General features: G+C 31.2%; 1 protein-coding gene across 1 annotated transcript; it reads right to left on the bottom strand.

Moving 5' to 3' along the window:
- Nucleotides 1-10,868: 10,868 nt before the first annotated feature.
- Nucleotides 10,869-12,233, bottom strand: LOC113862235 (spermidine hydroxycinnamoyl transferase-like). Its single transcript, XM_027495335.1, has one exon. The coding sequence runs from the start codon at nucleotides 12,231-12,233 to the stop codon at nucleotides 10,869-10,871; it is 1,365 nt and encodes a 454-aa protein (XP_027351136.1).
- Nucleotides 12,234-12,630: the final 397 nt, after the last annotated feature.

Below are 12,630 nucleotides of genomic sequence, written 5' to 3' on the forward strand. Positions count from 1 at the left end.
GTTTCTCTTCTTCTTCTTTTTCTTATAGATGTTCATGATATTCTTAGAAAAACCTCCGTTTTAGAGTTAAATCTTCGGTTAAATCCTTGTAAAAGCTCTGTTTTGAGGTAAGGGGGCTCTACTTTATCATTTTGTTATGTTTATTACTTGTATTCTCATAGATCTTGTCATGTATGTGATTATATGTGAAATAATCCCTGTTTTATGAGAAATAATTGGTGAAAAGTGAGAATAATTAGTTGTTTATGTGATTTTATGATGAGTACATGGTGAAATTGTGACATTATGTTCAAATAGGGCATGATAAGGTATATTGAGGATGGTTGATATGATTTTATGATTTTGTGATATAAAATATATGAAGAGATGGATGTTTCATGTTTGAATATATTGTGTTTTATGTAAAAATGATGTGTATTGTGAATATGCCATGGTTTGATGTATATGACGAAAAGTATGTGGAAATATAATGAAAAATATGTGTAAACATGATAAATGACATATGTGAACATGTGAATATGCTCAAAAGAGTATGAGATGGAAAAAGATATGATGTAAATAGTTACAGAGATACACTAGGGAAGTGGAAGATGGAGACGATATGGGATATCTTGGGTAAATGCAGGGTGGTGAGTGACATTCAGGATTGTGCACGGAATATTGTGTTCGAATGCACCACATGGCCACACACTCATTTCTCGACTTGACTCCTGACCATTATCTTTGCTAAGGGGCCGTCTATTGCATGCGTTGTATCCGTATTACATTGGGCCATCCGACGACTATTTACATGGATGTGTAAGACCTCGGGATAAAGGCATCGGATAACTGTGGCCACAGGGCGCGGTAAGCGCAGATAAAAGTAAAAGAAATTGTGAATCTGTGTAATGTAATACACGTTGAGATGATAATATGCTTTATATGACCCTGTGATATGTAATGCCATGATGTTTTCTTTAACCGTGATAAGATGTATTTTGTGAAGAATGTATATGTTATGTATGAGTGGTAGGGTAGAGACTCACCCTTACACAACATTTTTCAGGAAACCAGGACGAATAGTACCAAGCTCACAGTGCATGGATGGATGAAAACTGCTATAGGACTTAGTTATTTTGAGTTATGTAATGAATATTTTCAGTTCTATAGCATTCTTTTGAAACAGTTGTAAAACTACTATTTCTTTTTATTGCTGATGAAAATTCTAGAATCTTTGTTTTTTCTGAAGTACTTATGAATTAATGAAATTTTACTCTATGAATCTTATATCATTTCCATGTTTGTTTCTATTTAGAGAGTTTTTGAAAGAAAAAAAAAATACTCTACTATTTAAACTTTTTATGAAAATTTATTATATATTGAGAAAAGAAATATAAGGTGTTACATTGTGTTCCTCCACAAAGTGTCCTAAGCAAACAAATAATGATGATTATGCAGTGTCTCTTCATTGGAGATGCTTTACACCATGAACAAACTACAATCTTAGTTAATGTAAGAAGACTCCATATTCAAAATCTTTATATATCATTTCTATTTCTTCTAGTTAAGTGTCTGCCTATTTGGATTATATTTAACTTAACTAAGCTTTGTACATTGTTTTGTTTTCAATATTTTCCAGAGTTCCAGTTCCTAACCTTTCCTGACGTATTAAGTGCAAAATGAGTAGTGTGCATATATGTACCATAGATATTTAAAGGACACATTAAGCATAATAGATTCTTAGTACTTTTTACAAGACTTAGTCATATTTGTAAATACTAAAGACAAAAGTGTGTAGATTATTGAGCTTTTTTTATTGTGATTCTCTGTAATTGTAATTTGTACATATGCATTTTTTTATGCATTAATGTTCTGATACTTTGGGATAAATATTCATATGTTCCAAAATTGATTTAATTTCTGATTGATAAATGTAATGTGCATGTGGTTTGAAATTCTGGTATATCAGGCTATTTTACTTTTACATTTCTATTCTGTTTGCACTGTTTATGAATAATATATGGTTTATTAGGTATGCCAAAAATTGGGATAATGTCAATTTTTCTAAAATCTTGAAAAAAAATTTCTAAACTTAAGAAAGCAGTTCACCAAAAACTGTTCTAAAAAAAACACTTTAAAGTGCGGTTCCCCAAAAATCACTTTCGAAAGTACACTTTAGAGGGCAGTTCAAAAATGACCGCTCTTCGAAGTGGACTTTAGAGTGCAGTTAATAATGGAACCACTCTAAAAGTGCTAGATAAGAAAGTGGTTGTTTTTTGAACTGCTATCTTTGTAAAAGCTTCCGAGAGTAGTTAGGCGCAACCGCTCTCCAAAGTGTTAAGTTTAGAGAGTGGTTAGGTGCACAACCGCTCTCTAAATACTACTTCTGAGAGTAGTTAAGAGTGGAACCACTCTCCAAGATTGACATCTAAAAGCGGTTGTTTAACTGCTCTCTTAAATACAAAACATTGGATACGTGAAATTTTAGAGTACTAGTAACTGCTCTCTTAGTTTTGGTAGAACTACTTTCACATCTCATTTTTGGCATAGTGAAACGCTCAGTATGATCATTTTTTAAGTTTTAATATAATATGGATGAGAGAAAAAAATTTAAATAAATAAAAAATATAACTAAATAATGAAAATATTCAAAATATATATGAAATAACATGACATTTTTTAAGATTGATGAATAAATAAAAATTTATAAACATTTAAATATATAAAAACATTAATATACTTAAAAGAGGGCATTGTTTATCTAAAAAAATTTAAGAAAATAATTCTTTTTAAAATGACAATAAAGTTTTTAATATGGATAAACTGGGTAACATGAGTAAAATATTTATGTCATGTGGGTTAGCTTCACATGTCATGTGAGTTAGTATAAAAGGTTTAAAGTTATTTTTAAAAGATTGTTTAAATCTAATCTTATGTACTTTAATCCAAATAATAACATTGATAATAATAATAAATAATGTAAATCGATTCCTATTAGAATCACTTGTTTTGTGCTAAACTTAATTAGACTGAACTTCAAAAGTTTAAATTTACTCAAATTTAAATTTAATAGTACAAATTTAATATTTTAACAGATATATTAAAGACAATACATGAATTCTAGGACAGAACCCCGTCATCATGCATGAGCTTAGCATCTTTTGCTTCTGTAGTTATGTAGTGATTCATCCTACCAATTATTACATTCTTAATTGACACGACGTGGCACTACATGGGGGTCCAGGCTCTGGAGTTAGAAGAATTCGTTTGAGGAAGAGATTGTTGGAATGTGTTAGAAGAATTCGTTTGAGGAAGAGATTGTTGGAATGTGTGAACAAAGTTTCACATTAACTAGAATCGGAAAGGATCAAGAACATATAAGTATGATAGATCTCCATTAGTATGAGACCTTTTAGATGATGTCCAAAAACAAAACAATAAGGCCTTAGGCCCAAAGTGGACAATATTATACTAGTGTGAAAATATAGTAAAATGTCCACACTTGTTCTAACAAGTGGTATCTGAGCTCCATTATTGTTACATTATTCAATTTTAAGATTGATTGATTTCACAATCCAGGATTAATTTGGTTTTAGTTTATTAGTGAATCCATCTATTTTTTGCATTTGAAGTTCAAATGCATAATAATATGTACATGTCTAAATGCTTATGCTTAATTTATACATATATGATAACATGTATCGCATGATTATTATTTTATTTTATTTTATTAATAATGCTTGGCATTTTTTGGAATCATATATTTGCTGCAAATATATATATATATATATATATATATATATATATATATACACACACACACAGAGACTGTTTTAAGCTATAAATATAAATATAAATTCATTGCAAAAATTCTTACATATATATATATATATATGGGGCAAAATCTTCTTACACTGATGTAAGTTTAAAAACTCTTACACTCAATCTATGCCTTTCATTTAACTTAAATCTAACGGGTTATAATTTATTACTTCACTGGCCGTTAAATTTAAATTAAATGAAAGGCTCAGATTAGGTGTAAGAGTTTTTAGACTTATACACTGGTGTAAGAAGATGCTTCCCCTATATATATAATTGTTGCATAAAATTATACATGTACGAAATCAAATGATATAACATGTAGATATACAATTTATAAGAACATTGATGTTGAATAACTCATATGCAATTTATATATATCAACAATCAAGACGTTATTGTTGCATGAGTAAATTTTTTATTTGGCAATTTATAGATTATTATTATTATTATTATTATTATTTATCTAGTAATTTTTTAATTAAATTAGTTGATGTAATATATTGTCAAAAGCAATCTCTATTATAGAAATTGATTTAATTAAAAATTACATAGATGTTAGTATAGGATTATTCATGTGGGTTGTGCTTTCATACAATAGTGAGATACATTTTGACCAAATATTCTCATGCTTGTGACAATAAATTTGTGACACTTATAAAGTTACTTATTCATATGGGTGATCTTCTATCCAAAGATGGTTTTTTACCTTACAAAACTAATTGTCAATATTTGATCGTTGTGTGAGAGTACCATTTATAAACCAACTTTCATGCCCAAAGGCATTTGGTTTTGGTTTTGGTGGAGTGTTTGGTATCTTGTTGGATCTATAATAAAAAATTTTCTTATGTAATTTATGCTTAATCCAAAGATCATTACGCTTCAACCGGGTTATTCTATTCCACCTCTTAGAAAGAAAAGAACTTAAATCAAAATACTTAATAGCATGGCGATACATTTATACAAAACTTCTACCCCGAGCACACGCAATGGAGTCGTAGACAGTCGAGTAAAATCCAATCCATGAAATCATTTGATCTATGGACAGCATCGTTGTGGTAAAGGCCGTAATGCCAGAGGAATCATTACCGCAGGGCATAGAGGGGGAGGTCATAAGCGTCTATACCGTAAAATAGATTTTCAACGGAATGAAAAAGACATATATGGTAGAATCGTAACCATAGAATACGACCCAAATCAAAATGCATACATTTGTCTCATACACTATGGGGATGGTGAGAAAAAATATATTTTACACCCCAGAGGGGCTATAATTGGAGATACCCTAGTGCTGCTAACATGTTTGCTCAAATCAATAGTATCCCTATGCATAATAGGACAAATTTTAAGGTCTAGAAGGAAGCAGTCGAGATTATTCCTAGATGCATGGATCTTGATCTAGCACTTCGGGCTAATAAACCCACTTCAAGTCCGAAGGAACCGAAGAAGGATAAGGTTGAAAAGTGGGAACGCTCAAACCAAATGTACCTAGTGATCATGAAGCAATCTGTTTTAGAAGTTTTTTGAGACTCCATTTCTGAGAGTAAGAGCACTAAAGGTTTCCTTGATTCTGTTGAGAAGTATTTCACCAATAATGAGAAGGCTAATGCAAGCAGTATGCTTGCCAAGCTTATCTCTATGAGATACAAAGGCAAATGAAACATAAAAGAATACATTATAGAAATGTCTAATCTTGCATCAAAACTGAAAGCACTAAAGTTAGAGTTGTCTGATGACTTACTCGTGCACTTAGTTTTGATTTCCCTTCTTACATAATTTGGGTAGTTCAAGGTGAGTTATAATACTCAGAAAGATAAATGAACCTTCAACGAACTAATTTCTCACTGTGTGCAAGAGGAAGAAAGGCAACAAAGAGAAAAAATTGAAAGTGCTCATTTTGCCTCAAGCTCTCAAAATAAGAAGCGAAAGAATTATAAGGATATTGTAGAAAGGACTTCTTAACTAAAGAAAGCCAAAAAAGAAGAGAAACTCCTACTTGTTTCTTTTGCAAGAAACTTCGGCATATGAAGAAAAAATGTCCTAAGTATGCCACCTGGCACGTAAAGAAAGGTAATTTTCTCTCTTTTGTTTGTTTTGAAGTAAATTTAGCTTTTGTACCACATGATACTTGGTAGTTAGATTCTGGAGCTACTACTTACATTAGTGTATCCATGCAGGGTTGTCTTTGGAGCTGACCGCCAAGTGATAATGAAAAATTTATCTATGTGGGTGATGGCAACAAGGTCATAGTGGAGGTTATCAAAACATTTAGATTATAGTTAAAAATTGAATTTCATTTGGATTTATTCAAGACTTTTGTTGTACCGTCTTTTAGGTGAAATTTGGTTTCTATTTCTAGTTTAGACAAATTTGATTTTTCTTGTTCATTTGGAAATAATAAATTTAGCCTCTATCAAAATTCAAATGTTGTTGGTTCTGATTTTTTTAATTGATAATTTACAATAAAGAAATCCTTCACATCGATTCTCGTGGTATGAAATGAAAAATAAATGAGAATTGAACCACTTTATGGCATAAACATTTAGGCCATATCTCTAAAAAAAAAGAATATGGTGAGAAGTATGATTAGTCATTGTTCTTTGCCAGAGTCATTGTGGGAGAAGCGCTCAAGACTGTAGTTTACATCTTGAACAGGGTGCTAAGTAAAGCAGTTAACAAAACTTCTTATGAGCTATGGACTACTAAAAGGCCAAGCTTGAAGCATTTACACATTTAGGATTGTTCAACTGAGTCACGTCCTTATAGGCCACATGAAAACAAGCTGGAATCAAGGATTGTTAGCTGTTATTTTATTAGCTATCCTAAATGCTATTGGGGCTATAAATTTTACAATCCCACTACTAAATTGTTCTTTGAGACGAGGAACGTGAGATTCCTTGAGGTTGTTGAGTTTGGGAAGGAATAAAACATAAGGAATGTTGTCTTTGAGGAAGAACTTGTCATTGACAGTGATCAAGTTCTCGTGCCTATTATTGTTCTAGTACCTACTCCAATAAATGATGACAGTGATGGAGTTATTCCTAACATTGTCCCAGCACAAGATAACAATGAGGTTCTCCCTCAAGTACTTATATAACAAGCTCAATAACCTCAAGAAGTGTCATTAAGGAGATCCACTAAAGAAAGAAGGAGTGCAATTTCAGATGATTATATTGTGTTTCTCCAAGAACATGAGGATGAAATTGGTCTAATAAAGGATAATCCTATCAACTTCTATCAAGCTATGCGCAGTTCTAACTCTCAAAAGTAAATTGATGCCATGAGAGATGAGATGAAGCCTATGCATGACAATGATGTTTGGGATCTTGTTGAATTACTTGAAGGTGTGAAACCTATTAGTTGTAAATGGATATTTAAAACCAAAAGGGATTCAAAAAGTAATATCGAGAAATATAAAGCTCGTTTAGTTGCTAAAGACTTCACTCAAAAAGAAGGTATTGATTACAAAGAAACTTTTTCACCAATTTTCTCAAAGGATTCTTTTAGAATAATAATGGCACTGACAGCTTATTATGATTTAGAGCTCCATTAAATGGATGTTAAGACTGCGTTTCTAAATGGTGACATTAAAGAAACGATCTACGTGATGCAACCAGAAAATTATGTCTAGTGACTCAAAATCTATGGTATGCAAAGTAAAGAAGTCTATTTATGGTCTCAAACAAGCTTCCCATCAATGGTATTACAAGTTTCATCAAGTTATTACCATATATAGTTTTGAAGCAAATAAAGTTGATGACTATATTTATCATAAGTTCAGTGGGAGTAAACATATGTTCTTAATGTTATATGTCGATGACATACTACTTGCTAGCAGTAATATAGGCTTGTTGCACAAAACTAAGAGATTTTTGACAAAGAATTTTGAAATGAAAGATCTTGGGAAAACTTCTTTTGTATTAGGTATTAAGATACTAAGAGATCGTTCTCATGGTATCTTAAGGTTATCACAAGAAAGTTATATCGAAAAAGTTTTGGATAGATTCAGCATGAAAGATAGTAAACTAGGAGACACCTTTTTAGCCAAGGGAGACAAATTTAGTCTCAAACATTGTCCAAATAATGACCTCGAAAGAAATGAGATGCAAAATATTTCCTATGCTTTAGCTGTGGGAAGTCTAATGTTCGCTCAAGTTTACACTCAACCTAATAGCATTTATAGTGAGAGTTTTAGGCAGATACTTAAGCAATCCTGGGATGCAGCATTGGAAGGCAGTAAAGCATGTAACACTCTATTTGAAGAGAACAAAAAAGTATATATTCACTTATTAAAAGTTTGACAGTTTAAAGATCATTGGGTACTCTAACTTTGATTTTGCTAGATGCCAAGACAAGAAAACGTTCCACATCTGGAAACATCTTTATGTTAGCTGGAGGAGCTATCTCCTGGAAGTTTGTTAAACATACTATTATAGCTTCTTCAACCATGGCTGCAGAGTTTATTGCTTGTTTTGAGGCGTCCCATATACACCGTGCTTTATTTTTCCTTCGCATCTTCTAAAGAATAAAGTTGGTGTTTATCATTCTGCTCTACTTATTTTTGCAATACTTATATTGCATTTTAGATTAATCTCTATAAAGAATAAAGTTTGGACCAGTTGGAAATAAACATGACTAAGATCACATTGCATGTAATTTTCATACCACTTGTCCATATTTGATCTATGTCATTGAATACATACAATTGTGGTGATCATTGTGGTTAAGGATAGAAAGAGGTCAGGCCACCTTTTTAATAAATAAATCAGGCCTAAGCTGTTTACAAAGTCTGTTAAGCCTGATAGGCAGGTCTGTATATATATATATATATATATATAGCTGTCAAAACATGTTTAAATAATAAAGTTATTTAATAATATATTTTTATATTCTTAATTTATTATTAAATTAATATATTATGTTATAATTTTTTTATTTATAATTATAATAAATAAAAATTATATTCTATTAAAAATTAAAAATATTTATACACAATTACACTTTTTAAATAATAAATTTATTTAATAATAAATTATCATATTTGTTACATTTAAACAAGCTAAAGAGTGGTTAAGTCTTTGAATAGGAACAAGACGCAATCAAAACTAAACGAAATAAAAAATTTAATATACAATATATATATATATATATATATATATATATGTATAATGGGACAAGATCTTCTTACACTGGTGTAAGTCTAAAAAATTATATTATTAATTAATTTATCAATTTATATGTAATATCTAAATATATGTTTTAATGTATTATATTAGTAATATTTTTTATATTATATTAATGTTATAGTATAGGTAATTTTACATATATTTTTTAATTTAAAATAAAAATTTAATAAAATAAATAAAATTAAATATTTTGTAATTATTTTTTAATTTAATAGTTGTTATTATTATTGTCTATATATATATATTGCATTGAGTTTAAATTTTTATATTAAGTTTTATCACATATTTTTTTATTAAGATAAAAGTTTAGAAATATAAGTTATTTTAATTTAAACATAATTTTTATTAATTTTTATTATGCTCATTTGTTATTTTTTTGTATCTATTAATTTTATAATATAAATATTTTTTATCTATAATTTTTATAATGACGACATTTATTTATTTTTTAAATATAATAATTTTCTTTTAGCTGATTCAACAAATTTTGTGAGTGTTATTTTTTGTTATTAATTTTATGTATTTAGTGTATTTTTATTTATTGAATATAAGATGTCTTTACACAAACAAAATATAATTATCATAAAAAAATAATTAAAATACTTAATACTTTAATAATTTTATAAAATTAAATTAAGAAAAATATAAATATAAAAATTTTATAACATGAAAATATTTATAGTTAATGCTCAAATAATATTTTAAAAATTATATAAAAATTATTATAATTATTTAATAATTATCAATATCACAGATTAAAATTTGAAAACATTTAAACTAATTTAATAATAAAATCATTCTATTTTCATTAATATTAAGATATTTTTTTATAGCAGGCTTTATTAACAAGCTTTATGCCAGGCTAGGCCACCTAAATAGGATAGGTTAGGCTGAAAAGAAAGTCTTTAACAGGTAACAGGTCAGACTTAGGTCTAATAATTATGTTACAAGCTAGGCCTAGTAAAACCTGACTTAACCTGACCTGTTTCCATTCCTAATTGTGGTTTAGTCACATTGGATTATGATAAAAGCTGCAATAGTTCCCTGTTGTTGTGTGAGATGGACCAAATTGTTTAAGAGGAGTCTAAACATGAATACGGTACAGTTTCGCGCCTAAAGAATTTTGTGATATAAATGCTTAAATGAATATGAATTCTAAGTTGGAGATTGTTAAAAAATTTATTTCTAATGGTTAATATAGGCAATACATACTATTTATAACATTTATATTAGCTATTTAAATTTTGTTAAGCTCAATAAAAGTGATCGAATTTTGGTAAGCATTTAGACTACTAATTGAAAATAATTAATATGAATAAAGGAATATGGACTTAATAAGTAGAGACTAGATTTAGTCCGTTAGGTTTAATAGGAATCCTAATAGGTTTAAAATCATAAAGTTAGTCATGATTGTCAATATGCCAAAATAATAAACATCTTTCTGTCTCTCTGTTATAAGAAAAATACCAAGTTCTATTAACGAATCCAATAATTTTGGTTGAAAAAAATCATTACACTAAAAGTTTATTCCGTTACAACTTTGGTCAACGTCAATGGATACAAGTATTCCTAAAACTTTGTATCCCTATTCGATAATCTTACCTAGAGGTTCTTGAGTTTTATTTGAAATCCCTTACATTTTCTAACAAAATTAACTTTGAATTGCCTAAACCGGATGCTAGTATAGGCAAGCTTGGACGATTAAATCAACAAATTAATACCTTTATTCGAAACTGTTGTCTTGACAACTTTCTTTACCAACTAAATCATCGTATGATATCATCGATTTGATTAACTAAATCTCATTGCCCTTACTTGAAAAAAAAAAAACTGAGTCCACGTGCATGCAAGAAGATGTCTCCGTCAAGATTTGAGGCAATCCCATCACAGTTTGCAAATGGGAATTACCTCTTCAATATCACCATAAAAATATTTCTTGAAAGCATCCATGTGAGACGCCTCTAAAGAAATCGCCACAACGAGGCCATTGCCACTAGCATTATTCATAACAAATGCTTTCCCTTCAGAATCCATGTACCCGGGGCCAAAATATATAGGCTTTCCCCATCCAAAATCCGCTTCCTTAAAGGAGAAATTCATCCAACTAACAACAAAAAGGTTTGGGTTCCCTTTGGAGGTTCCCTTATGCACACTTGGAGCAGGGTAATGACAACTGTACCTTAACAAGTTTATGTCCTTCTCCTTTTCTATGTGATAAAGTGCTGACCCCACAAACTCCGCATTCACTCTTTCAAGCGCTTTCCTAACATTCCCTGCCGCATAACTCAAAGGCCTATGCATAAGTTCACCAAAGGAAGATGTTGGTGTCACGGTAGGAAATGCTACATTTCCTGCATAAGCACTTGGAAGGGGTGGCCTTAACCGGTTCCTACAATTAACCAAAGTGGACAACCTCGTAGGTTGGTCACAATTTCCCACATAACGTGCTTTGCTCACAGACCTCCACAAGTAACCCACAATAACCTCAAAAGTTGAATAAGGTTTTGTGTTTGTATTTCCCACATAGCGTGCCCTGTTTTTAAGTTTCTTGACTTGTTCTTCCGTGAGTTTCACTATAGCAGCCGCTACCTCAGTGTTTCCCAAGGCACCTAACCAAAGAGGAGGAGTGTGGAACTCTGAATGGTCATGCAACCCAGAATTAAACTTATACGAATTTAGCATAGTTCGATCATGGCATGGCATTTCTCTGCGGTACTCCAAATGCTCCCCTCTAGCCAACTTCGCCCACGTGCTCATGAATCCCATGGCTGCGGTTCCATCTATTGGAGCACGACACAAAGCCACCCCAATGGTGACACCACCACAAGGGAACCTTGTTAGTTGTGCAACTAGAAGTGGCACCTCCTCAATGGGGACATTATAATCAATGTTGGGTATGAGTTGTGACACCAAATGGGTAGGCACGAAATCACCCAAATCATCCAAATTCACTTCTTTGCAATTGGCTTCTATGATTTGTGCTCCCTTGGCATTGCAATGAAGTTCCCATCTTTCTCCTTCGATCCAACTCAACCTACCCGCAAGTGGGTAATACAAAACCAACGCTTGTTTCAGAGAATGCTTGAGGGTGTTAACAAAGGTTGATGCTTTGTGATGGTGGTCTGGTTTGTACACGAAAAGAAGAGAAGCGTGGGTGCGAAGCTTTATTTGTTCGCACAAGGAGTAGAATTTTGTGTTGGGGGTGGGTTCAGAAGGGAAAATGGGGTAACAAGATTGAACGCTGACCATTCTATCTGGTTGGTATTTTTCTTAGGAATGGTTGTTTTTTCTTTCCTTTCAATGGTTGTGTGGCGCTTAATGATGCTATAGCAGTGTAAGTGATAAATCCGAAGCCCTAGAAATTCATTTCGGACAATTGAACCTTCTCAAATTGTTTTTTCTTAAGAACTAAAAAGATTTGTGCCAAAATAATGGATGCCAAGAAGAACAAGAGACCCTGGACACGTAACGGATCTTGAAGTACTATTTCTGCATCCCCTTGACCAAATCCACCCACATTAGGATTACTCGTTAATGGTTGATCAAGTTTGATAGATTCTCCTTCTGAAACAAGAAGTTCTGGTCCTGGAGGTATAATATCATACCTTATGATATGCAAGTGAAACAAGTTCTTGCTAATGGTAAA

Source organism: Abrus precatorius, unplaced genomic scaffold, assembly GCF_003935025.1.
Source record: "Abrus precatorius isolate BTA unplaced genomic scaffold, Abrus_2018 Scaffold3, whole genome shotgun sequence".
NCBI lineage: Eukaryota > Viridiplantae > Streptophyta > Magnoliopsida > Fabales > Fabaceae > Abrus > Abrus precatorius.